General features: G+C 47.2%; 1 protein-coding gene across 4 annotated transcripts in view; it reads left to right on the top strand.

The window, feature by feature from the left end:
* ADARB1 (adenosine deaminase RNA specific B1) overlaps positions 1–27,554 on the top strand; it is a 179,560-nt gene that overhangs the window by 135,661 nt on the left and 16,345 nt on the right. For all 4 annotated transcript variants that reach the window (XM_044001601.1, XM_044001600.1, XM_044001602.1 and 1 more), the window contains 5 exons: positions 968–1,082; positions 2,763–2,931; positions 4,734–4,882; positions 5,289–5,457; positions 19,670–19,851. In XM_044001601.1, the coding sequence (XP_043857536.1) occupies positions 968–1,082; positions 2,763–2,931; positions 4,734–4,882; positions 5,289–5,457; positions 19,670–19,851 (784 nt within the window). The remainder of the gene's footprint in view (positions 1–967; positions 1,083–2,762; positions 2,932–4,733; positions 4,883–5,288; positions 5,458–19,669; positions 19,852–27,554) is intronic.

The following is a 27,554-nucleotide window of genomic DNA, read 5'->3' as shown; positions in this document are numbered from 1 at the left end:
ATTTCTGCAGAGTGCATTGGGTCAAAGTCACGTTTCTCAGTTTGACACTCCTTGGTTGAAGGAAGGAAACACTCATTTCCGTAGCCCCCACCATGTGCCAGGCATTGTGCAAAGCACTTTGCCAATATGATCTCATTTGACTCTCATACAACCTTGCAAGATGGGGGCTGTCATCATCTCCATTTTACAGGTAAGGAAACTGAGGCAAACCCAGGTGAAGTAACTTGCCCAAGGTCACACAGCTAGTACGTGTCTGAGGCTGGATTTGAATTCAGATCTTCTTGACTCTACCAGCTGACTCTCTCCATGGTGCCCCATAGCTGCTTCTCCATTAGTTCTTTATTTTTTGGGGGGGGTGAGGCAATTGGGGTTAAGTGGCTTGCCCAGGGTCACACAGCTAGTAAGTGTTAAGTGTCTGAGGTCGGATTTGAACTCAGGTACTCTTGACTCCAGGGCCAGTGCTCTTTCCACTGTGCCATCTAGCTGCCCTCCATTAGTTCTTTATATCATTTAGCCTTTCTTGAAGCTAAAAATGCTCCTTTTCATTATCATGATTCTCCTCTTTGGGGCCAAGAGAACCGTGCAGGCTCTGACGTCATTGGGTCTTTACCCAGCTGCCTCAGGGATTCTCCCAGCCTGGGGCAGAGCAGGAGTGGCAGGGCTCCATGGTGGGCAGGTGGGAGGGCCCCTTCCATGGGGGCTCACAGAGAGAGGATGCCGACATAACTGGTGGATTCTTCAGGCAAATGAATGTGCCTGGATAATTCTCATCAGATGGTGGCCTCCCATCCTGCTCTTGGGGTGAGGATCGCTGCTGACAGACAGGTTAGGGTCATCCCAGGACCACGAGGAGCCCATTGCGGGGAGTGCCTGCTCTGCCCTCCCCGGCTGGCCATGAGCACAGCACAGGATGAGCAGAGATGCTGCCTTGCTGGCTGTGGCTAAGTGGCTCTTCTGTGGTCTCCAGGTTCTAGCCGATTCTGTGGCCCGCCTGATCGTGGATAAGTTCAGTGACTTAACGGACAACTTCACATCCCCCCATGCTCGGAGGAAAGTCCTCTCTGGAGTTGTCATGACGACAGGTAACCCCATCGTTGGGCTGCTAGAGGAGATCAGCGTGCTCTCTTCTGGGGAGGGAGGAGTGAGGGGAAAAGAACCGGATTTGTCTGGTGAATGCAGGAGCTGGGTGGGGGGAGGGAGGGAAAGGACGGGCTAAAGTCTAAAAGACTCTCAGATGGGGGCAAGGGAGGCAAGAGAAGGAGGAAAGAGAGAGAGGGAGGAGAGACTGATAAGAGGGAGGGAAGAGAGTGAGGGAAGAAGGGAGGAGAGAATTAGGGCTGATTCTAGGTAGCAACAGAACCACTAAGTGGTTCTGCCAGAGCAGCCTCCTGGACAGGCCCAGTGGATTTGGCAGAAGGCCACAGACACAGCTTGGCCAGCACCTCAGTGTCCAGGACCGCCATTTTGTTTTTGTGGCCAATACTGAAAAAGGGGCACAGCCAAAAGAAAACAGACAGGGTGGTTTTAAGAACATCCTCTCTCCATATTTGCTGCTCTTCATATCTACAAAGGGGTCACAAGTGATGGCTACTGCCCTCCCCCACTCCCCCCAGTAGGATGTGAGCTTGAAACCACTCACAGTGATTGTCTCCATGTGGCCAAACTTGGGCCCAGAGCAAGGCCTCAAAGCCCACAGGGTAGAGGCGTCTGGGTTCCAGGGGCCTGCGTCCACTGGTTCCCATGACACCCCCACACTCTTCATATTACAAACATCATTTCCTGAGCTTCTGGGATTTGGGGAGCAGAAATAGCCCATGCTGAGGATGGCTTTCTTGGCACTGGCTAAAGGACTCCCATCCTTCCTTGCACTTAGAGCTCTTGTGTTGGCCACTAAAGCTCAGAGAAGCTTCAGTGTCTTGTCTCCTTTGGTGGGGGAAGGCTGGATTTCCTTAGGAATCAAGGCTTTCTGTGTCCTGATGCAGAGCTGTTGTGCCAGGGTGTGTGTGTGGTGGGGGGGGGTTTCCAGGCTGGGAGCTTTTCACAGGTTCCCCCGGACAGACAGCTGCCCTTGCAGGACCCCCCGGGCCATCCATGGGGCTTCAGCAGAAATGATGCTCAGCTTTTTCAAATGGCTAGAGCTGAGAGAATATGGTCAAGTACCAGAGGGATTGAGTCAAACACTCAAAGGCATGACTTAACTTTAAACATGAGTTCTGTTGTCTTGTATTTTGACTCAGCATAATTCACCAAAGACCTACCTGACCAGCGGGTGAGATGCTTTGAAATGGTTTCTTCCATTGTTTTCCATGTGGCTGACACCATTGCTGACCTCATTTAACATATTAGTGTTTGACCCTGAGACTGGTCACAAAGCCAGCGGAAGCCCCAAACCATGTGACTGACTGGTCTTTATGATGGTTTGCTCTGTGTGTAGAGAAGGGTGTTTGGTTCGTCCTGGCAGAAACCATTCCTATGCTCCCCAGAGAGTATCTCTGAGTACCGGGAGCCATTCGTTTCTGTGAAAACTGCCTCTGGCACTGGGCCTTCTGGGACTTGATGGGCCTCGTCCTGCATTGGCCAGTGGTTCTGTAAAACCAAAACTTATCTTTCACTGGAGCCTGATCCAGCCCAGAGAGCTGTGGCTCAGCTCGTGGAGTCAGTCTCCAAGATGACAAGTCATCCCCTAGAGGTGGTCAGGCATCCGAGCATGGGCCCAGAGTCTGCACATGTGCAACCTAACAGAAAATATCTTTGGTCCCCAGGCACCGATGTCAAAGATGCGCAGGTGATAAGCGTCTCCACAGGGACCAAGTGCATCAATGGGGAGTACATGAGTGACCGTGGCCTAGCGCTAAATGACTGCCATGCGGAAATCGTATCTCGGCGCTCCCTGATTCGGTTCCTGTACACACAGCTGGAACTCTTCTTGAGGTAAGTCCAGGCCAGTAGATCTCGAGGCACTTGACCTTTGGGAGACTGTCCCCTGCCCCAGGAGTAGCCCAGAGTAGCAGCAATGGAAGCAGCAACACAAACTCAAGGTGTGGGCCAGACCTACCAAATGCAGCTACAGAAGAAGGGGCCATGGTGCTAAATGCCTGCTCACTGTCCTGGGCCATACTCTGCTGTTTTCTGCAGTGTTGACGTGAATGGATTGTCTTAAGAGACATCATACGTTCACATTGAAGATAGTCACCTTCGGCCCAGTTACTGTGTCCGGAAATAATCCATCATGTCCGTTTCTAGCCAGTTTTACTTCCATAACAATTGTTTAAATTTAGCTTCTGTCATCCAATTTGGTACTGGTTACAAAATGAAGAGTTAGTTGTAGAAGTCAGTGGAAAAGATTAGCGACAGGGCAGACAGAAGCTAATGAACTCAGTGTTTGATGAACCCAAAGACCCCAGTTCTTGGTTAAGAACTCACCACGTGGCCAAAAGCGTGAGAAAACTGGAAAGCAGTCTGGCAGAAACTAGGCATAGACCAGTATCTCATACCATACAGCAAGATAAGTTCCAAATGGAACTTGACTTAGACATAAAGGTTGACATAAACAATTAGAGGAGTAAGGAAGAAATTACTTTTCAGATCTATGGATAGTAGACAATTCATGACCAAACAGGGCAGAGAGAAGATCACAAAAGAAAATGGATAATTTTGATTTTATAAAATTAAATTTTTTTTGCACAAACTAATGCAGAAATTAGAAAATGCATCAAGATTCTATGATTAAAGCCTTCATATCCAAGATATATACAGAATGGAATAAAATTTATGAGAATAAGAGCTGCTTTACAATGGATTAATGGTCGGAGGATATGAATGGGTAGTTCTCAAGGGAAGAAACCCAAGCTATCAATGGTCATATGAAAGAATTATCCAAATCACTAATAATTAGAGAAATACAAGTTGAAGCAACTCTGAGGGTCCATCTCATACCCTTTAGATTAGCAAAGTTGGCAAAAAAGGAAATGGCAAGTGCTGGGGGGCTGTGGGGAACCAGGTACACATTCTGTTGGCAAAGCTTTGGATTCTGGCCATTCTGGAAAGCCGTTTGGAGGCGTGGCCGTAGGGTTAATAAGCTGTACAGACCTTTGACCCAGTGGTGCCACTAGGCCTGTAGCTCCAAAGAGAGGAAAGAAAGGGGAAAGGGGCCTTATGGACAAGAATATGAACAGCAGCTCTTCTTTGTGCTGGCAAAAAATTAGAAACCAAGGGAGTGCTCCTCAGTTGGGCGCAGCTCCATAAATCATACCATATGATCACGCAGCGCAATAGTGGTGCGCCACATGAGATAATGAAAGGGATGGTCTGAGAAAAGCCCAGGAAGATGTGCAGGAACAGATGCGGACTGAGCTGAGCAGAACCAGGAGAATGGTTTACACAATAAAGTCAGGATTGTAGAGACAAAGCACTCTGAAAAACCTAAGGGCTCAGAGGCTCAGCACCAGGGCCAACCACAACTCCGAGGAACCAGGCTAGAGTGCACTCCTCACCTCCTGCCAGAGGGTGCCCAGGGAGCTGCAGGGAGAGAGAGAAAAAACAAATGCTTGTTAATGAAAAGCATTTTAATTTCATTTAAATAAAGAAGCTTAGATAACAGCAGGAAATGTTCCTTCCATTGGGAGGACATGTGCCCACATCCCTCCCCCAGAGGATTCTCCCCTCTTTCAAAGCCACCCCCCACCCTGGAAGGCCCAGGGCTTCCTCTTGACTTCAGCTCGGCTTTGTTTCAGCACACGAGAGGACCAGCAGAGATCAATTTTCATGAAGTCCCAGCGTGGAGGCTTCAAGCTGAAGGAGACCGTCCAGTTCCATCTCTATATCAGCACCTCTCCTTGTGGAGACGCCAGGATCTTCTCACCCCACGAGGCCGCACAAGATGGTAGGCGCCTCCCCTTAGGGATGGCCGCAGTGGCCAGAGCCGGGCTGTAAAGGCCCCAACAGCCGGTTGTGGTCTAAATCAATTTGAGACCAGTTGCTGGACAAAACAAGCGCCCCCTTGGAGTTGGGCACCCTTTCTGAAGCTTGCTCCGGTGGGCTGCTGTACGCACCAATGAATGAGCGATGGCAGATGGTCTCAGGATGGTGGACCACAAGGTGGTATTTCCAAAAGAAACACTGACTCGAGGGAGTACCCCCGCCTTTTGATGAGGAGAAGGACAGATGGAAATACTTGGTGGTCTTTCTTTCAGACTCTCTCCCCTGGCCAGATCAGGGCGTGTCCCTGCAGGAAGCAGGGTGGGGCTCCTCCGACATTCTCAGGACACCTGTGTTTTTGTCTCTTTTAGATCAGGCAGATAGACACCCAAACCGGAAAGCAAGAGGACAGCTGCGGACCAAGATCGAGTCTGGGGAGGGGACCATTCCTGTGAGGTCAACCACGACCATCCAGACCTGGGATGGAGTGCTGCAGGGGGAGCGGCTGCTCACCATGTCCTGCAGTGACAAGATTGCCAGGTGAGACAGGCTTAATTGGCTAAGAGCCGGAAATCCAGGAGCCAGAGGGCTCACCCCTGGGCCCAGGAGAACCAGAAGATGCCAGGTCCCCACTGGGCTCGAGGCATTCCACATGGCCCTGTCCCCACAGCCACCCCCTCCACACAAGACAGCAGCCATATTTCTCTGGTTGTCTTTGTGGGTCTTAGGGCAGCTGGCCTGAGCCACAAGCAGCAACATTCAGGGACTGTCCTGGAGGCCCTGGGAAGACCTCGATTGTCCCAGGACACAGCTGGCTCTCAATCTATCCCCTCTGATATGGGAGCTGAGGTGGGGGGCAGGCTCACAGACAAACTTGTAAAATAGAGAGATTTATTAGGAGAGAGGAAGACACAATTGGGAGAGAGTCATGATGAAGAGTGTCTCTCTGAATGGAAGGAGAGTTTCAGACAAAGAAGGCTACATGCCAAGAGTAATGAGATGGCAAAAACTACCAAGCAGGGGGTGTTGGTGAACATTTGGGGGTCGGGTGATGGACACGTCTTACTGATGTGCAAGTATGGAACTCACATATCATCTCTGTTCCTTGTCTATCATTGTTTACATCAGAGCTAGAAATGTCTCTAGATATGGAGGTGGGAAACAGGGATTGTTTTTCATTTTTGGTTTCAGTGTCTAAATTGAAGGATTGCTTTTCACTGCTGCTGAGGTGTAAGGTCTCTGTTTCTTGGGCTCTCACATCCTACCATACCTGCCTCTCTTTGTTGAGAGAGGATGGTGACCATGGGCAGCCATCACTTGGATTTGTACATACTATGTCTCACTTACTAAGACATTTTGGAGAATTGGCAACAAGGAAGACTGGAGGTGGGGAGAGTCTCTCCTTAACTGGGCTGGCTTCCCAGGTGCTCCCCTAGGAGACAGAAATAGCGGGAGAGAGACAGAGACAGAAATAAAAGTGGGAGGGAGAGAGACAGAGAAAGGAGGAAGAGAGGGAGAGATAGAACAAGGAGAGAGAGAGAGAGAGCGAGTGAGCAGTGATTAAAGGTTCACTCTTACAAGTCTGTCAGAACTTGGGGTGGCTGAAGACTGGCTAACTCTTTTTGTGATGATCTCTTCCTTCACCACCCTTTGAATAATGAACGTCGCCTCAAAGTTTGCCCGAAATGGCAGCCATGTTTATGGCCTACCTTAGCACAATCCATTGTCTTTCCTTTCTTGAGAGCCAGGATGTTTGCCCACCTCAGGGCCGCCAGAACACCCTCGGTCCTCCCTGCCCTCTTCAGCTCCCCCTGGTCACTTCTCCCTTGCATGAGATGGTTCCCTTCTGGTGCCCTCCCCATAAGGGCGTTGGTCCAGATCTTCCTTCTAAGCCCTTCCTGCCTCTCCCAGGTTGACCCGCCAACCGGAGCCCCTGGACCCTGCCCGCTCTCTCTACCCCTGTTAAGATCTGCTCTCTCCAGCCTCAGTGCCCATCTGACCCAGGCTGGCTTCCCTCCTTTCTCAGGAGGGCCCAGCGGGAAGGTCACTCCCACTGTTTGCAGGCCAGGAGCCTGTTCCTTCCTGTCAGTGAGAATCACCTCATGGGCTTCTCTTCGCTGGCTTATCCAGAGTAGCGGACACTCCCCTTTCTTAGAAACTGTCTAACATTTGGCTTCCGAACCTTCTCCCCTCCTCACATCTGCTGTTCTTATTCATTCCTTCCCAAAGCTCTGGCCTCACTTTTCTCGGTGCTGCTCCGAGTATAGCCTTAGGAAGCACCAAGAGGCCTTTCTGCACGGTCTGTGTGTCTGCACCCAGGGCCAGGGCCATGACCATTGGCTGCAGAGCAGGCCTTCTTTCCTGGGCTGCCCTTGCTGCCAGCCTCTCTCCTCTGGGCTCCCACTGTGTGAACCCTGCGCCATGGCCCTCTGCCATGCGTCCCCTTCTCTCTCCACACTTTGCTCCGTCTTGTAATTCTTCAGCTCTGGGTTCCTACCTGCCCTTTCATCTACAACAAGAGGAGGAAGAGGAGTACAGTTCATTCTTCTCTCCATATTGTGGTGAGAGGCTGGGCCTCTCGAGGAGCCTGAAGGCTCCAGCAGCTCCACAGATGGGGCCTCACAGCATCAGGTGGGTGACAACAGGGCAGGTCTTTGTGGCTGCTTAGATGCGGAGGGACCCATGAGGCCACCTGTCCCAGCCTCATCCTGTGGAGTCAGGAAGTCTGCAACCACTGTCTTCACCCACACCATGAAGTCTACACTGCTGGTTTTTGCAGAAGTGGTTGGGACTGCCATTTTTATTTCTAGAAAGCCATCCCTTTCCAACTGTGCAGGCTGCCAGGGCCCTTCCCTCCAAGTGTGTCATTAAGAGAGTTTGGTTTCCCAAAGCAGAAGCTGGTTGGTTAGAAAGTGCAGTTAGCAGCTTCGGGATCTGCTTGGTGTGACTCACCCAGGGTCGTCCACACTCATTTATCAGTGCACAAGCCTCGCCCGCCTCCTCACCTATAAAATAAAGGGGGTGGGCTCATTGATCTCCTCAGTGCTTCCACCTCTCCCTGGGGAAGGGCTTGGCCTTTCAGAAGTCCATTCATTGTTCCGGGCATCTGCTGGATGGGATATGGCAGCTCCTGGGGGTCAGGAGAGGGTGGTCCTTGGTTGCAGCCTGTCTGCACGCTACCAGGGTGGCGTGCCTAGATGGACAACCCGCCCATACAGAATGCCCTTGTCTGAGCCTTGGTGAGCATCTGTGAGAGGCACGCTGGAGCCATAGCACATCAGTTAAAGGAGTCGCCTCCTCCTTCCACCCCAGATTGGTGCGGACGTGGTACAGGATTGGGCTTGCTCCTCCCATGATTGCACTTGCCAGTTTGCCCCCTTCCTCTGTGACACAGGTGGGTGTTGTCTTCGCCATTTTACTGTGAGAAAACCTGTAACAGGAAGTTCAGGAGTGTGGACCTCCTTGGGGTGGGAAGCCAGCATCTCACAATGAATTTAGATTTATCCCAGTGCCACATTTGCAGTCTTTCCTCTGGTTTTCCCATCAGAAGCTGGAAGCCATCCTGTGGATGACTGACCCATTTATTCCTAGGGATTGGGGGCCTCAATATGGTATCATCTCTTATCTATAGAGAATGGTTTTAAATCATCTGACTTTGAAAATTTGAAACTTGTTTATTCATTTCTACCTTTAAAAGGTAGACAATCACATTTGGGAAGAATTGGAGAAATTCTTTTCTCTTTCATTTGAGATGATTTTCATTTCAAAAAGCAAAAGATTTGTTTTTTCCTTTGAGGATCGCAGCTGCTAGACTCGGCAAGCTCTCTTATGGTGCCAATGAATGGTGGGACTCAGCAGCTATGAGAGGGCTGCTGAGATTGCTCTCATGTTTGTCAGCCTCCTGTCCATGAGCCCTCCCTGAGACTTCATGGAAGACGGCCGATGAAATCTCTGACTCAGAGTCTCCTTCACTAAAGATGATCCGTAATGATGAGCAACAGGGGAGCTGTCACCTTTCCCGAGCCTACTTTCATCCTGTCCTTCCTGGCTGGCAGGAGAGATCCCAGCCAGCACAGGCTGAGCCCCGCTCCTCAAATGCCACATGGACCCTCCTTCCCCTGGGCGCCAGAGACCAAAGCTCCAGGAAATCAGGCCAAGTCAGATTTTGGCCTGGGAGCAGATGACTGAAATCCACAGCAGACCTTAGACCAAAGGTCCTCATGCTCCTCAGCCACAGCTGGCTGCCCACTCCCATGCCCTGTGGGCAATGCCCACTTATGTGTTCTTAGATGGGAATTGCTGGGAGCCTAGGTTTGCTTCATTTCTTCTCCGCTTCAGCATCCGATGGGAAGATTGGATCTCCTTCAGGACTCACGCTGCCGTCATGTTGGTATGAATTGTTGGGGCCGTGGAGTGGCTGGTCCTGAGCTGGAACTTAGACCTGTCACCTCTCAGTCACTGATAGTTGGCCAGTGGTGCTGGAGCCCTTAGGAGGAAGCCATTTAGCTGATTCTGAAAGCACAAACACTGCGAGATTTTCTGGCCCGTGTCTCCATCCTTGCTATGAGAATAGCACAAGGGGCTTTGTCAAATGCTAAATCCAGACCCACATGTCTTAATCTATCAAACTAGCGACCTTTTCAGAAAAGGAAATGCAGGTGGTCGGGTACGACCCATTTTTGGCTCTCTGGGATGACATCTTCCTTTTCCTGGAAGCAAGAGAAGCAGCAAGAAATAGACCAGAATGGCTGGAATAGAGAAAGTGTGAGTGGGAATGCACGAGTGATGGGAAACCAGCCTGGAAAGACGGACCTGGCTTTAAATGCCAAACAGAAGCATTTTCCTCTAATCCTGGGGGCAATATGGAGCCGTGGATCTGTTCTTTGGAAATGCCAGTTTGGCAGTTTTTGGAGGGATGGGTTGGAGAGAGGAGGAACATGGGCAGGAAGAACAATGATTGGGCTATTTCAACAGACTGGGGAGAACAGACTAAGTGATGAGGGGCTGCACTAAGGCAGTGGCCACGCAAGTAGATTGAAGGGGACAGGTGTGAGAATGCACCCTATCTGGTGTTGGTTGGACATGAGTAAAGGAGGATGGAGAGTCAATGGTGACTGTGGATAGTCAACGTTGGTGAATGAAACCATGATGGTGCCCATGAGAAATGTATTTATGGGGAAGAGCACATGCTTTCTTTTGGATGTGCTGAGTTCAAGGAACCAATGAGGCATCCAAGAGGAGCTGTCTGGGGTGGAGGAAGCTCAGGGTAAGAGATGCCTGTTTGGGGGCCATTTGTATCAAGGTAATATTTGAATGCATGGGGTAGATGGAATCACCAAGAGAGAACATGTAGAGAGAATAGGGCCCAGGACAGAGCCTTGAGGTCCACCAGGTATGTGTTGGGATGTGGAAGACAGTCCCAACAGGAGCCTGAGGAGGAGAAGGAGAGGGGCCAGTCAAGAGCCATCAGCCGCTACAGAGAGTCCAAGAAGCATGTGTCCAGAGATCAGACCATCCGGGTTAGCCGTTGAGATGAAATCTTGATAAACTGGAAGAGAGATGTTCGTATAAGAGAGATTAAAAGTGAGAGAAGAGGAAGCAGAACCGATGAGTGTAGGCCAAAGCTCCTTCATCCATGGGTCACCAGCGTAAGTGACTGTGGGGGTCGTGGAGAGCTTGGTGGCAGTGGAAGGTTCTGTTTCCCTGCTTTGTGCATCTGTGTGCCTGGTGTCGTGTAAAAGCTTTCTGGGCGAAGAGGGCTTGCAAGTAGGAGATGTTTAAGAAGCCCTGGGTGAGACAACCTTGTCTAGTAGTTTGCCTGTGGAAAGGAAGAGAGACATAGGCTGAGAGCCTGAAGGTGTGGAGGGCCACAGCAAGGATGGATGAGATTAGGGTGCTTTCAGAGGCTTTAGGGAAGGAACCAGCAACTAGAAAGACTGAAAATTAGGAGAGAAGAGGGATAATTGGAGGAGAAAGCTCCTGAAGGGGGCGGGAAGGGGTGCTGGGGTGTGTGAAAATAAGGAGCGTAGATGGTCTGACCTTGGCAAGGAGTAGATCTTCATCAGAGACAGAAGCAAAGGAGAGAACAGACCACACTGTTGAGGGTACCTGTGGTGGTGTCTGCTGGACTCTGAGAGAAGAGAAGACAGAGGACAGTCTCTGGGGACAGCTCCATACAGGCTTTTCCGGAGGTTTAGAGTCTGTAATCAAACTTAGGGTTTGAGCTTTGAATTTCTCTGGTTTAGCACCTTGTCTGTTGTCACTCTGAGATTACGGAGGGTCAGGAGCCCTGGTGCCTGATCAAACAGTGATTGTGGTGCAAACATAATCCTGGCCATGCATTAGGCTTCACTCAGATGAAATCATGATAAATGGAAAATTACCTGGATCCATGTTGAAAGCCCAGGGGATATGCCCGGTGGCCCGCATCCCTTATGGCAGCTTTCAGTGGTTTTCCCACGTCACAGACAATGGGGGTGGCTACCACTGCGGCAGAGACAGGAGCAGGTTGTCCCAGGATCACAGAAGGACTCAGGAGAGTTGGAGATGTGTGCTGAGGGCTGCTGGAAGGGCCAGAGAGGGCCAGGGGCTTGTCCCACAGCATGCAGGGTGCTGGTGTCCTAACCAGGATCCAAACCCAGGTGCTCTCCCATAAGAACCAGCCCTTATTCTACCATCTCTGTCTCTTGGTGGTTTGGCAGCTTCAGGTGGGCCCACTGGGCAGCAGCAGCTGTGAGCACTTCCTGCCACCCCCCAGACCTTGCCAGCAGACACAACATCAGTGTATAGGGACAGGGAAGATGTCCCAGCAGCTAATAGTAAATCCCCAACAAGTGAGGAATTGAATTAAATTTATTATTTCAGCTGCTTCACTTCTGAAATAACCACTCACATTTCCATGGTCCTTAAAGAGCTCCAAAGCATTTGTTAAGGTTGGAAGGACACACAGTACTATGCGCACTTTTGGATTAAAAAACTGAGGCCCAAGGAGGTCCTTCCCTTCTCCCCCCTCTCCCCGGCATTTGGATGCTTCTTAAAATGTCTTCATGAGAGAGATGTCGTGCAGTCGTTTTTCAATCGTGTCCAACTCCTCATGACCCCATTTAGGGTTTTCTTGGCAGAGATACTAGAGGGGTTTGCCATGTCCTTCTCCAGCTCATTTTACAGATGAGGAAACTAAGACAGGCAGGGTAAAGTGACTTGCCCAGGATCACCCAGTTAGGAATCGTCTGAAGCCAGATTTGAACTCAGGTAGCTTGGTCTTCCTGGTTCCAGGCCTAGTGCCACGATGGAGAGTTCATGTCAGAAGTCAGATTCCAGCTCAGATCTGAAGTCTGTCCCTCTTCCATGAACCCACAGTGCTTCTTCTGACCTAGTACTTATATTGTGATAAATATTTCTTTGTCTTCTTCTCTAAAAGATAAAATTAACGAGGAGCAGCTAAATGGCACAGCGGATAGAGCACCAAGCTTGGAGTCAGGAAGACCCAAGTTCAAGTCTGGCCTTAGACACTTCCTAGCTGTGTGAGCACGGGCAAGTTCCTTAGCCTCTGTTTGCCTCAGTTTCCTCATCTGTAGAATGGGGACAATAATAGCACCCACCTCCCAAGGTTGTCCCTAATGCAAAGTCTGGAGTCAGGAAATAAGCTACAAGAGTGAACAAACAAAAAAAAAGATGCCACTAAAAAGCTATTTTGGTGGTACGGACACTCAAGACACAAACCCAGAAAAAAACAATGACTCCACAAAAGCTATAAGCAAATCTCAAAGAAAGACACAGCTTGGGCACAAGTTCAACCGGAATTCCTAGAAGTGATGAAATGAGAGTTTTTAAAAAAGGTTTTAAATGTTTTTACAAATGAAATGAGAGCATCAGAGGAAATGATTAGAAAAGAAATGAGAACTATGGAAGAAAGAATTGGAAAAGGAATTAAGAACTTGGTGCAACAGGTACAAAACTGTCCAATCAAAAAACTCCCTGAAAATTAGAATGGACCAAAGAGAATTCAATGACTCCATGAGGTGAGAAATATTAAAGCAAAGTCAACAAGATTTTTAAAAAATAGTGAAAAAAGTAAGGTATCTCATAACAAAAACAACTGATCTGGAAAACAGATCAAGAAGAGATATTTAAGAATCATTGGACTGCCTGAAATCTCTGAATAAAAGGGAGGGAGGGAGGGAGGGAGGGAGGGAGGGAGAGAGAAAGAAAGAGAGAGAGAGAGAGAGAGAGAGAGAGAGAGAGAGAGAGAGAGAGAGAGAGAGAGAGAGAGAGAGAGAGAAGATATTGTAGTTTAAGAAATCCTGAAAGAAAACTGCCTAGATATTTTGGAAACAGTCAGTAAAGTGGAGACAGAATCCATTGGTAATTTCCTGAAAGAAACTTGAAAATGGAAATTTCCAGGAACATTGTAGTCCACATCAAGAGTTTCTGGGTCAAAGAAAAAATATTACAAACAGCCAGAAATTAATAAGTCAATTTAATAAGCCACTGTAAGGATTATACATTATTTAGCCCCCTCCTCCCACTATAAAGGAGCAGACATCTTAGAATATTCTAGAAGGCAAAGGATATAGGCTTAGAACCAAGAATAATTTACTCAGAAAATATTAGTATAAACCTACAAGGAAAAACAGTCATTAGCGAAATACAGGACTCCCACACATTTCTGATAAGAAGACTACAACTGAGGAGCAGCTAGGTTGTACAGTGGATTCAGGAGGACCTGTGTTCAAATCCGGCCTCAGACACTTGACACTAGCTGTGTGTCCCTGGGCAAGTCACTTAACCCTTATTGCCTCACCAAAAAAAAAAAAAAAAAAAGATTAGAACTGTATAGAAACTTTGGGATGCAAAGACAGAGGTTGAGCAAGGAACATAGATGAACAATCATAAGAGAATAAACAAGGATAAGCTGTTTACATTTTAATAGAGAGAGATAACACATGTGTTTTCTCAGAACTCTGTCATCACTGAGCATGCCAAAAAGGGAGCCTAATTAGACAGAGGCCCTGGGAGTGGTTCTGCTATGCTTTGATCTTTGTTTTGTTTTGTTTGTTTGTTTGTTTGGTGAGTCAATTGGGGTTAAGCGACTTGCCCAGGGTCACATGATTTGATCTTAAAAGAAGAATAGAAAGATGGTGAAAGAGAAAGGAAGAATGGGGAAATTATCTCACATAATCAAGGTGGGCAAGAAATCTATACAAACAAGGAAGAAAAAATATGGGGAATGGGCACCACTTGAATCTCACTCTTTAGAGTTGGCAGAGGAGGGAAGAAAACACACACAGTTGGATACAGAAATACATTTCACTCAACAGAGAAACAGGAAGAAAAAGGGATAAGAGGAATAATAAGAGAAAAGTGAAAACCTTAAGCAAAGCGGTTTCTAAGGATACACAAATATTTGCAGTAGAAAAGGATGGAAGGTTGAGGAGGAACGACTGAACAAATCATTGCATATGAATGGGCTGGGATGCTATTATGCCATAAGGAATGATGAAGGGCACAGTTTCAGAGAAGCCTAGGGAAACTCATATGAACTGCTGCAGAGGAAAATGATCAGAACCAGCACAATTCACACAACAACAGCATTTTAAAAGACAAACTACTTTAAAATACTTAGGAAGGGGCAGCTAGGTGGCGCAGTGGGTAGAGCACCGGCCCTGGAGTCGGAAGGACCTGAGTTCAAATCCGGCCTCAGACACTTGACACTTACTAGCTGTGTGACCCTGGGCAAGTCACTTAACCCCAAATGCCTCACCAAAAAAAAAAAAGAAAGAAAGAAAGACTTAGGAGCTGTTCAGCATAATGACCAACCCCAATGCCAGAAGACTCATGATGAAGTGCTCGATCCACCTGACAGGGAGGCAGATGGAGACACATTTTCTTTGGACGGGGCTAATGCAGGAACTAGTTTTACTTAACCACAAATATCTGTAACAAAGGTTTTGTTTTTCTTTCTATTTCAGTTGTTGGAGGGGGTGGCAGCAGTGGAGGCAGGAGGGAGAGAAGGCAGTTTTTCTGTTGCCAAGGATAGTAACAATGATGGAAATATGCTTTTGATGGGACTAATCTTACACCTTCTTAGTGGTAAAATGGGAGCATAGATGAGAAGCAATGGTACCAGAGGCCCATAAGGAAGATGGATGTTTTGTCAGAGTGTTTATTCTGTGTGCCATTGGAGCAAATTTAACTGGCGTTGAACTCGAGTGCGCAGCTCTTAATGTCAGTGGAGGACATTAAGTGGCCAATCTAACCAATCTTCCAGTCTGGAGGAGCTTGAGAAGTACTTGGTGGATCAGGCAATATTTATTCTTCAAAGGCAGGTTCTCCAACTGACACAAAGACCATTGTTGGTCAGAAGGTGCCACACTGGTCCAAGTTAAGGAGGTCATATGGTCTTATGCTTGCCACATCTTGGCATCATAGCCCCCATGTTCCCATTGATGATGGGTCCAGTCCCCAATCTCTGCCATTGTTATTAAGGACATCAACCTGATTGTTTGGGTTCAGCAGAGGGTGTATGATGTCTCTGGTGGGTGCTAAAATGCCCTACAAACAACTACATGTGATGGGAGGATCCAATAAAATTTACCCCAGAGAGAACCTTTAATTAGCTAGTCTTGTTATTTCCAGTCCCCAAACTACTCAACCATGAAATCTCCATGGCCACTGCTCAGGAATCAATATAAATAGAAATCTTGTCAGCCCCATCTCTCAAGGCATTCTCACATGCCAGCCATGCCATTTGGCCCCCTACGAGGACTTAATAGGTCTCCCAACATTTGGCATTCCAAATTATTGAATTTAATAGCCATTTAAGTCCAATCGTGCATGTGTTCCTCATAATAGGCAGAGCCATTAGTGAACTAGGCAAAAAGACATTTCACAAGAACTAGGTCTTAGAGTGTGTTAGGAGCGGATGGGTGGGTGGGATAGTTCTGGCCATGACAGTGGCTTCCATTTGGCTCTCCCCAAAGTAAGTGGCTGTGGTAAGTGTCCATATAGATACTCACAAGGTCTTGTGATACCCGTGCCCATGAGACACTCCTCTGGTGAGCACCCACATGTGATACCCACAGAGGGGGCCTTCTAGCCACTGCCACTCACAGAAGGATATTTCTTCTCTTGGTGGCCTTCCTTCCAAAACTCCCGGGGATACTGGGCTGCAAGTATCTTATAGTTGTTGTACAGTACTGTTCAACTCTTTGTGACCCTGTGGACCATTGCAATTCAGTACTGTCCATGGGATTTTCTTAGCAAAGATGCTGGAATGGTTTGGCATTTCTTTTTCAAGTGGATCAAGGCAAACAGAGGTAAAGTGACTTGCCTAGGATCGCACAGCCAGTAAGTGTCTGGGGCTGGATTTGAACTCAGGCTGGATTTGACTCCAGGCCCAGTGCTCTATCCACTAAGCAACTGGCACTTGCAAGTATCTAGCAGTCCCTCATATATTTGGTGCCACAGTGACTTGCATATGTCTTCTGGTACAACTGTGATCCTACAGTTAGGACAGCCTGAACCCTAGGGGATATTCAACAACCTGCACACAAGCAGAACTGCTCTTGGTAGTCTCTCATATATGGATACAAAGACTTGGGTGGCTTTGAACAATTAGGCAGCAAAGGCAGTTACCAAAATGCCCTAAATGTGGGCAGGGCCGGAGGACCTTTCCTGACCTAGACCAGATGTCCTAATGCAATTTTACTAACACCCCCATAAGCCTGCAGGTGATAGTAATCATCTTCTTGTATATATTTCAAAAGCCACACCCAATGCTTCTTATGGGAAAGAGTCTTCTTCTCCTCCCCCCACTGCCCGTTTGTGTGGACCCCTTAGTGACCCAACAGCTGACATCGCTTGAGCTCCCAGAGCTGGTGTAAAGGTAACAAGAGGCTGGTGTGAAGGCCTCTCATCAAAGCCTCACACCATCCAGGTGGGGCCCATCCACCTAAGAGGCAAGACCTAATTGCCCCTGAATCAGGCTGACATTGGCAAGTGGTGGGTGGAGACCAGGGGACATAAATCCAGTGCATCAAACACAGGGCTTTAAAAATGCCAGCCCTCCTTTGCTGTCCCCTTTACTGTGGGACGGTTAGTTCCAAAGGGGATTCGTTCTTTCTGGCTCTGAGTGTACAGAGCTCCCCGTTTGGTTTTCTGCTTAGTCACCTTTATAAAAGCATGTCCCTTGTAAGCCTGGTGCTCTGTGGAGCTCTGAAGAACTCTTGGCTTGGCATCCTTAGACCATACTTTTATTCGTTATCATTTTTAAAGTATTTTATTATTTTCCAGTTACATGTAAGGATAGTTTTCAACATTTGTTTTCACAGGATTTTTAGTTCCAAATTTTTTTCTCCCACCCTCCCTTCTCTCCCTCCTCCCTAAGAAGGAAAGTAGTCTGATATAGGTTGTATATGTACAATCACATTAACCATATTTCTACATTTGTCATCTTGTGAAAGAAGAATCAGAGCACAAGGGAAAAACCTCAAAAAAGAAGGAAAAAAACAGTCCATAAGTAGAAACAATATGGTTCAATCTGCATTCATAATTCACAATTCTTTTTTCTGGATGTTGAGAACATTTTCTATCATGAGTTCTTTGAAACTGTTTTGGATCATTGCACTGCTGAGAAGAGCCACATCTATCACAGTTGTTCATCACACAATGTTGCTGTTACTGTGTACAGTGTTCTCCTGGTTCTGGTCCTCTCAGTCAGCATCAGTTCATGTAAGTCCTTCCAGGTTTCTCTGAACTCCTCCTGCGCGTTGTTTCTTACCGCACAATAGTATTCCATTACATTCATATGCCACAACTTGTTTACCCATTCCCCTATTGATGAGCATTCCCTAGATTTCCAATTCTTTGCCACCACAAAGAGCTGCTATAAATATTTGTGTACATGTGGGTCCTTTTCCCTCCTCTATGATCTCTTTGGGATACAGACCTAGCAGTGGTACCACTGGGTCAAAGGGTATGAACAGTCCCATAGCCCTTTGGGTATGTTCGTTAACATTTTAATGACTCACTATGCTTTTCCTGTATCCTCCCAGAGTCCTCAGTGGTGTAAACTGGTGGGCTCGGACTCTCTTATGGAGGACACAGTGGGCTGAGAGTGGTGATGAGAGAGGGTCAATGTTCTCTCCCCACCAGTCTCGATCTGCAGTCTGGTCTTCATTTTGCCTATGGTTGTCTTCCCCTATAGCCCTGATTTCAGCAGGGCTTCACACATCCTCCGGCAGACCATCAGCCCTCACCCCGACTAGCAGGGCCCTTTTCATTCAGCCTGTGACTAGATCCACGAGCCCCTTCTCTTCCTTCAAACATCAAAAGCCTATTACCCTTGGCCTCTCACTTCCAAATACACAAGTGCAGTTATCTTCATTTTCCTTGTGACTAATCCAACTTTCTAAATCTCAGAAAGAGCCAAGGGACCCAGAATTTTGCTAGGTTTTTACTTGGCATCCATTGGAATGGCCCTAGGGCATCTAGTGGGAGCTCTGTCTTATCCCATTGCCCATACACCCCTACAGCCTGGGCACAAGCACCAAATGTTCAGTTTCTTTTACACTAACCTTCCCCCACTTCAACCACTTCAACAGCCAACCCTTGTCAACCATGCCAGCTTACTCTGTGCCAGGTCTAATTCAGGCTACTCCAGTCGTTTGAGCTCCAGGTTAGAGCACATACATGAACCACAAAGTGCCACAAAATACAGCTTTACTTCTCCTAAGATTAAAAAGGATAAATTTCGGGGCAGCTAGGTGGTGCAGTGGATAGAGCACCAGCCCTGGAGTCAGGAGTACCTGAGTTCAAATCCGACCTCAGACACTTAACACTTACTAGCTGTGTGACCCTGGGCAAGTCATTTAACTCCAATTGCCTCACTTAAAAAAAAAAAAGGATAAATTTCCTGATTAGATTCAAATATAATTTGAATTTTATTTTCTTCTCTGTCTCTTGTTTCCCATGGCAGTTGGTAATGCTAGATCAGACATCTGTGCCCACAGGGCAGTTGGAACTCTGTGAAAACCTCCACCACCAAGCCCAAAGCTGGTTCTTTTCTATTTCAGGCAGCAAGGAAGCCATACAGCCTCCCGGCCCCCTTAAAGGAGCAGCCCAGAAACATCAAATAGTTGTTGCTTATTCCACACATTTAGACTTGGGGTCCCATAAAAACTTGCCCAGATGCCCATGCTAACGGGCTCAGTCCTTCTGGGTAAGCCTTTCTACCACTCTCATCTTTCAATAGCCCAGTATGGAAAAATGCTTGTTGGTCGGCTTGCTTCTCCGAGGAGTCGTCCTCGGGGGGAGGTCACTTGGGAGCCACGGAGTGGTCTAGCCTGGGACCTGGAGGCAGGGGGTGGAGGAGGGAGCTGGGCATCGCGGCTCAGCAGCTTGGCCAAGCCTCTTCTAAGGAGGCCGTTTTGGAAGAGGGGAGTTTGAAAGCCCCTTCCCTTTTCACGTTGAAGCTACACAAGTCCCCGCAGGAGCTCCCGATGGCTGTGTTCTCTGTCCCCACCGAGGAGCCCGGACCACCAGCCGGGGGTGATGGCGGGCAATTTGTGTTTTCTTCTCAGAATTTCCCTAACAAATCAACTGCGTCTCTTCTTCTAGCGGGACTCTTTCGGGGGGGGGGGCGGCTCAGGAAACAGCCCGAAGAACAGGAGAGAATGTGAACTTGGAAGCTGGCGGGGGAGGGTCCGGGAGGTGGTTAAGAGGAAGGTGTTTCTCCTCTTCCGCCCTGTAGGTGGAACGTGTTGGGCATCCAGGGATCCTTGCTGAGCCTCTTCGTGGAGCCCATTTACTTCTCTAGCATCATCCTGGGGAGCTTGTACCACGGGGACCACCTTTCCAGAGCCGTGTACCAGCGGATCTCAGACATCGAGGAGCTTCCACCGCTGTACATGCTCAACCGACCTTTACTGAGCGGCAAGTATCTAACAGACCTCAATGCTTCTGACTGGCTGACTTCCTTTGGGCCTTCCATTAGAGGCTTGGGAGAGCGACCCCTAGTGGGGGAGCAGGGAATGCAGCTCTCCCGAATCCTGGTCCTTCCATTAGAGGCTTGCGAGAGTGACCCCTGGGGGAGGGAGCAGGGAATGCAGCTCTCCCAGATCCTGACCCTTCCATTAGAGGCTGCGGGAGAGCGACCCCTAGTGGGGGAGCAGGGAATGCAGCTCTCCCAGATCCTGGTCCTTCCATTAGAGGCTTGTGAGAGTGACCCTTTGGGAAGGGAGCAGGGAGTTAGCAAGTTTGGAGTGAGAGGCTGGAGTATGTCCCTGGGCCCTGTGAGGGACCTCTGTTGTTTTTACTTGCCTGTTGTTTTTCTCTAGAGGCGTTCTGCCCCATTTACTAAATTCCAGTTTCTCTGTGGCTCCTCACTGTATTAGGTTTTGTATTTATCCTGAAATTGGGGTCTGGTTTTTATTACAGACGTTTCTCTCCCAAAGCGACTTTCCAAAATAAATGCTATGCTCATGGGCACAGAGGAGGCACCCACCCATGGGCCAGAAACAGATGTCTTTGGGTCTCCCTCCACTGGCCACCTGGCCTGGGTGCAATGTGATCTTGTCTTGCATGTGCCCCAAGGGTTGGCATTCTCCTCTTCAGGCTGCTTGATAGACTCCCCATCCCCACCCCGATCTCTTCTCCAGTTAAGTCTTGGAGCTAAGTTTGGGTGAGAAGTTCCCATCAGCCTCTAGCTAAGATGTGTTGCTTTGTCTTTCTCAAAGCTGCTTTTAAAGCCCTTTGTTACTGTTTTTTAGAATGTCAGTGGCTAGCGGTAAAGTGAACAAGAGCAATTGAATTCAAGGGTCCTAACTTCTAAGCTCACCCTTATTTAAAAGGACACAGTTAAGGTATTTTTAACCTTTTAAAAGTCTTTATTGCTCACTGTCTGTAATATTTCCTTTTTGAAGCTTAATACTAAAGCCCTGGTTACCAACCCAATGTGTTTTCTCTTTTGTGGGCATCCCCTGCTTTATTTTCTTGTGCTTGGCTACTGGCATGTCTTTAAAGAAAAAAAAAAGCCAGATGGAATTTTATTTGGCAGCATGTTTAATGAATTACAAGCATTTTGCAAACAAAGCTGGAGCGAGGAAAAACAAAATACAGGGGATTTAAACAGGCCAAATATGGTAGCCTGAAATTGCACTCCTTATTTCCATCTCTGGGTCTAAGGCATACACTCTAGGATTGGGTTGCATAATAACGAAGCCAATTAAAATAATTTTCTTCATTTGTACTGTACTTTCTATATTTGAAGGAAGGGTATATAATTTCATTCTAGTGGTTAAACATTTAACCCTATGTATTTGAATGATTAGTATTGTGCAAATATATTATTTTTGCTGAGAAATAACTAACATCCAGCATGTCAAGAATTTTTGCAAAATTGTGCTAATTTTGGTAAAATAAGATTCCCAGAATTTTTTAAAGGCTTCTTATCCATGAAACTACTTTATTCTTGTAAAAGATTCTCCTTATGTGTGTATGTATATGCATATTGCACACACACACACACACACACACATATATATATAAAGTTGCTGCCCCTTGGTTTTTGAAAGGGGCAAGAAATGCGCTCTTGCGCATAAGATTTCTTTTTCTCAAAATTCATGCTTAGGAAATGTAGAAATACAGAAACATAGGGGACTTGCTGAGAAATAAGGAAACTTGTTCAGAACGGAGAAATGTCTGGCATGACAGCCCTGGACTCCCTTGGCTCATTTTTATGTGGCTCTTTTTAGCTATTGAAAGCTTCATATTCAAGATGTGATATAGCAGATAAGTGTTCGGATGATTAAGTAAGAATTTATTAGTGTAAGATTTAGTAAGAATTCATTCATTTAATTGCTGATGGGAAAGTGGATTTTTTCAGTTTTTACTCCTAGAGAAAGATGAGTCAATAGCTACCAGGAGACTCTGACTTGAGCTGTTGAGAATTTCAAGAAGGCAGCAGATGAATGAGAAGATGCTGGTAGAAACAGTCAGGGCTTCAACTGCTGTTATTAGAGCCTATTGATTGGAATGTGGGAGTCATGTTCTAGGTTGGCTGAAGAAAAGTCTGGGGGCCTTCTGATTGGAGGAGAGCCGACCTTTGCTGTAGTTGGGCTACTACCCTTTAGTGCCATCTACAATTTGAGAGATGTGAAACCTCCTTGGTTCCTTTCTGCTGTGCTCTGCCCCAGCCTTTGACATGGAGAAGCCCAGGAGACAGTCTTTGTAGCTACTTTACTGTAAGTATGGTTTGAAGAAGATTGGATGAACCAGCTCTCTGTTGACTGAAGAACTGGCTGGGTTTGTTTGCATTGGCCAGAGATGTACTTTGAGGAGCTTTGGAATTCTGTGGTTTGAGGGGAACACCACAGAGGAGTAATGTGACCTCAGCCCCCTTTTCAGGGGGGTTGTGAGTTAAAAGGACTAGTCATTACTTTATCAGTTCAAGAGCAGACATGCCTGGCAAGGGAGCTCTGAGGATCAGAAGGGAAACAGTTAGTGGAGAAATGGGGCTTTGTCCAGTGCATACATACATAAACACACACACACACACACACACACACACACACACACACACACACACATAGGACTATGTGCCTATTTGTGTACACGGATATATCCAGTCCATGTAAATGATACATCTGCATGAAAGGTGCAAATAGTTCCCTTCATAAAGGAGGAATGCCAACACCATACTACTTGGGTGTTTTTTTTAAGCTAACGACACTCAGACTAATTGGACAGGACAGAATTGGGCTGTTGGCTCAACCAGTGGGTGTTACCCACTCATTAGGGATCAGGTCACCTAATCAGCCTTGTAAACTGTATCTTCATATTTAAAGTAGTTTTTTTGAAAGAATGAAAACCATTTCCTCCCTTTAAGTCACTTTTTGTCTTTTTAAAAGGCTCCACATTCTGAAGTGTTGACATGTCTATGGTATCATGATGTGGACTTTGGGGAACAATGGCTTTAAAAACAAAATGGGTTTGAAAACCAAAAATGTAGATTAGAGTTCTGAGGAGTGAAATTTATGTTGAACTTTGTGAGTCAAGAAGGAGAGAAAACCTTACTGGTTTAGTAAAGACCAAGCAAAGAATTAGGAGATAAATGGAATTGCTCTAAGAAGGGACGGCTAGCCCTGTCCATTAGACTGTGAGCTCCTTTAGAGCATACTGTCTTTTGCCTTTCTTTGCATCCAAACAGAAGCCTAAATAGGTGCATAAGTGAGCATCCAGCAGTTACCAAGAAGTTCCAACCCATCTGGGATTTCCTCCCTCCAGTAAAATGTAATCCCCTTGAGGGCAGGAAGTGTTTTGTGGTTATCTTTGGAGCCAGCATATGAACTGGAACACAACAGATGCTCAAAAGAGGCATTTAGAATGGACTCTCCAGGTTTTAGATTAGGGCATCCCATTGTGCTGAACCAACTTGCGGGTATAATGTTAAGACCATTGTTCATAGTCTTTTAGAAACAGAAAATGGGAAAGATTTTAGGAACCTAAAATGGATAAATACTTGAATTTTCAAAAAATAAAAAAGGTAGATTCCAGAAATTATAGACCAGCAAAATTCTTGTTGCTCTCCAATGAATTTTCCAGAAGAGATTGTCAAACCAATGAGATGAGATAGCATTGATTTTAAAATTAATCATTCATTGACCTGGAGATTCTACCATGTTCCCTAAGGAGGTCAGTGACAAAAAGGGGCTCAAAATACAGGCATCTGGTAGTGCAGTGGATAGAGCACTAGGCCTGGAGTCAGGAAGACCTGAGTTCAAATCCAGCCTTAGACACTTACTGGCTGGGTGACCCTGGGCAAGTTACTTAACCCTATCTGCCTCACTTTCCTTATTTATAAAATAGGGATAGTAATACCTCCTTCCCCCAGGGTTGTTGTGAGGATCAGACGAGATCACAGTTGTAAGGTGCTCAGTGTAGTACTTGGCACATAGTAGCTGATATAGAAATGTTATTGTGAGCGTTAGCTATTAGACCAAAATACTTTCAGCAGCACTTTATTGTGGTAGCAAAGAAGTAGAAAAAAGGGGATGCCTGTCGATTAGAAAACATGGTGGAACCAACTGGAATACGTGAACATAAGCACGATGGATACAAAGAGATGTGAAAAGACATGTTAAGGGATGCAAAGTCAGAAAACCAGTCCATGCAGTCACCTCACAATGGGAACCTAGAGAACAAGAATCAAAAGTGAATGTTGTGACATTTGAATGGCCAAGGTTGGCACCAAAGAACAGATGAGAAGATAGCCTTACCTCCCCTCAGCTCCCCTTTGCAGAGGTTGGGGTCTATCACTATAGAAGATTGTCTATAATATCTGATTTTTCCAATGATGGTTGGTTTTGCTGGGGTTTTCTCTTCTTCTTGTTTTATTTTTGGTGGGGCAATGAGGGTTAAGTGACTTGCCCAAGGTCACACAGCTAGTAAGTGTCAAGTGTCTGAGGCCAGATTTGAACTCAGGTCCTCCTGAATCCAGGACCAGTGCTTTATCCACTGTGCCACCTAGATGGTCCCTTTTTCTCCTCTTCTTAAACAATTATTTGCTATAATAGATGGTTTTCTGGGAGGTTGGGAGGGATGCAGGGGGAAATCTAGGTAAAGTAAAAACAAAAAAAGTTAAACAATGTTATTCATTCATTCACTTATTTATTTATTTATTTGCTTATCTACCTCTGTATTTATGTGAGGCAATTGGGGTTAAGTGACTTGTCCAGGGTCACACAGCAAGTAAATGTTAAGTGTCTGAGGTCGGATTTGAACTCAGGTCCTGCTGAATCCAGGGACAATGCTCTATCCACTGTGCTACCTAGCTACTCCCAAGTTAAACAATTTTTAAAAGCAATTATGCAGGTTATAGAGGTTTGCCTTGGGAACACTTCAAGTCAGACAAAACTGAAGTGATTAGTTGATTCCCAATGTCATCATTCCCAGAGAATAGAAGGCCCTCGTAGGCAAGGACCATTTCGTCTTTGTATCTCAAGAGTCTGTTAAAGAGTCTGGTATGTAGTAAATGCTTATCAAAGGCTTGTTGGATGGAGTCATATTCATTTGAGGCAAAACTGTCATGTGCCTTTGAAAAGGGAAGGAGGCTGGAGGGCATACCCCCATAGGGGAGGACGTGGATTCAGCAGAGTAGGCCCATACTAGTGTGGAGTTGGGCAACCATCTTGTCTGAAGGATGTCTGAAGGAGCTCAGGGTGTTTCATCCAGCGAAGAGAAAGCTTAGGGGCCAGGGATGCCATCTTTGACCATTTGGACAACTCTCTTACAAAAGGGGAATCAACCCAATGTTTAGTACATTGAGCAGATTCAAGGAGAAGGGAGGCAGGTTATGGCTGGTTAAGAAAGAATGGAGTTAACAACTACCTCATGCTAGAGTGAGCTTCCTCTACCTAGAAACAGGCAAAGTCCATGCTTCTGTCTGTAGGAGGGGATGCAGGAAGGTCCCCTCAGTGCAGGGTCTGTTTCGGGGGGGATCATCCATCTAAAGATCCTTATTGGCTTTTCGGGAGGACCCTGGCACCAAGTCTGATTTAGCTCAGCTTTCCTCCTCCCTGAATAATTCCTAACTCGAATCCTTCTCCATCCATCCATCCATCCATCCATCCATCCATCCATCCATCCATCCATCCTTCCTTCCTTCCATCCATCCATCCATCCATCCATCCATCCATCCATCCATCCATCCATCCATCCATCCAACCATCCATCCATCCATCCAACCATCCATCCATCCATCCATTCATCCGTCCGTCCATCCATCCATCCTTCCAACCATCCATCCATCCATCCATCCATCCATCCATCCATCCATCCTTCCATCCATCCATCCATCCATTCATCCGTCCGTCCGTCCATCCATCCTTCCAACCATCCATCCATCCGTCCATCCATCCATCCATCCATCCATCCGTCCATCCATCCATCCATCCATCCATCCATCCATCCATCCATCCATCCATCCATCCATTCATCCATCCTTCCATCCATCCATCCAACCATCCAACCATCCATCCTTCCATCCATCCATTCATCCAACCATCCATCCTTCCATCCATCCATCCATCCATCCATCCATCTATCCGTCCATCCTTCCATCCATCCATCCTTCCATCCATCCATCTATCCATCCATCCATCCATCCACCCATCCATCCATCCATCCATCCATCCTTCCTTCCTTCCATCCATCTATCCATCCATCCATCCATCCATCCATCCATCCATCCACCCATCCATCCATCCACCCATCCATCCATCCATCCATCCATCCATCCATCCATCCATCCATCCATCCATCCATCCATCAGTTGGTGCTCAGAACTGGAAGAGAAATAAGGAGGCTGGCTGCAGGGCTGAGGGGGGCCACTATTTTAACAAGACTCCTGATTAAGATCTGAACCCAAAGGACTTAGAAAGAAGGCTGGCATTTTCCCAGGTGGTGCAAAGGGAGGCAGCTTCACATCGCTGCACCTCCGCATCCTTCCCACCTCCTTTCTTCCTTCTTCCCATGACCAGACTTAGAGATGCATGCTCTTTCTACAGTTCACTTGGCTGTAGTTACACAGGAATTCCTCCATGACCTCCTCCAATCAATCCTTGTTGGCGAGCTCGGCTTGCCATGTGAGGCTTGGCATGGATTTGCACTGTCAGTCATCTGACTAGCGTTTATTAAGCACTAACTGTGTACCAGGTACTGCGCTAAAAACTAGGGGTACAGAGAGAGCTGGGGACAAAACAAAAGAGCCCCTGCCCTCATGAAGCTCACAGTCTGATGGGGGAGGGGTCTACAAACAAGATACAGACAGGAAGGCCATGAATAGGTCTGGGGGTGAAGGCTTGTGACATTCCCAGGGAAAGGAATTTATAAAACCTTAAAACCTCCTCTGATGGAAAACATGCTATGAATAGAGGGAATATATTCTGACCATGACAGTTGGACAAGTTACCCTTCAAGAGTTGTATGACTGGCAGGAGACCAGTCCTGCTGAGAACCAGAGCCCTCATGCTGTGCTGCCCTGATGGAGCTCCTTGGACAAGGCAACAATGCAGTACAGACAGGCTGGGAAGGGGAGCCCCCATTGGTGATGGCCTACATCCACTGATGGAGTGAAGGATGTTGTTTTCCAGTTGTTGGCCAGATCTGTGATCTCCTAGGCAGGGAGTACTCCCAGGGGGAAACCTGGCCACCCACTCACTGGCCTCAGCAGCTCTTCTGCAACATCTAGTCTTGGGGAGAAGCCTGGGGCGGGGGTGGGGAGGTTAGGTAACTGGCCAAGGTCACATAGCCAGGATGTGTCAGATGTAGGATATGATGAACCCAGGCCTTCCTGGCTGTCCTCCTTACATCATGCCGCATCTCACTGAAGTGTAGAGGCCTGCAGATGATGTCACTCGGTCTCACTTACCTCACTTGTTTCCCTGGTCAGCTCACAAATTGTTAGGGTTTTTTCCTAACTAAAAACAAAACAAGGCCAGTTGAAGGTGCTATTTCCCCCTCAGTTTTAATTAGTTTGGCTGCTTCACAGTTTTTATCTTCACACCTCTCTGCTTTTCCATGGCCCTGAGGAGCAGGAGGTAATAAGATAAACTCAGAATAGGCGCTGTGGAAGTGGG

Source organism: Dromiciops gliroides, chromosome 4 (genome assembly GCF_019393635.1).
Source record: "Dromiciops gliroides isolate mDroGli1 chromosome 4, mDroGli1.pri, whole genome shotgun sequence".
Classification (NCBI taxonomy): domain Eukaryota; kingdom Metazoa; phylum Chordata; class Mammalia; order Microbiotheria; family Microbiotheriidae; genus Dromiciops; species Dromiciops gliroides.
The sequence above is the reverse complement of the archived record's forward strand: the minus strand, read 5'-3'. Positions and strand labels throughout refer to the sequence as shown.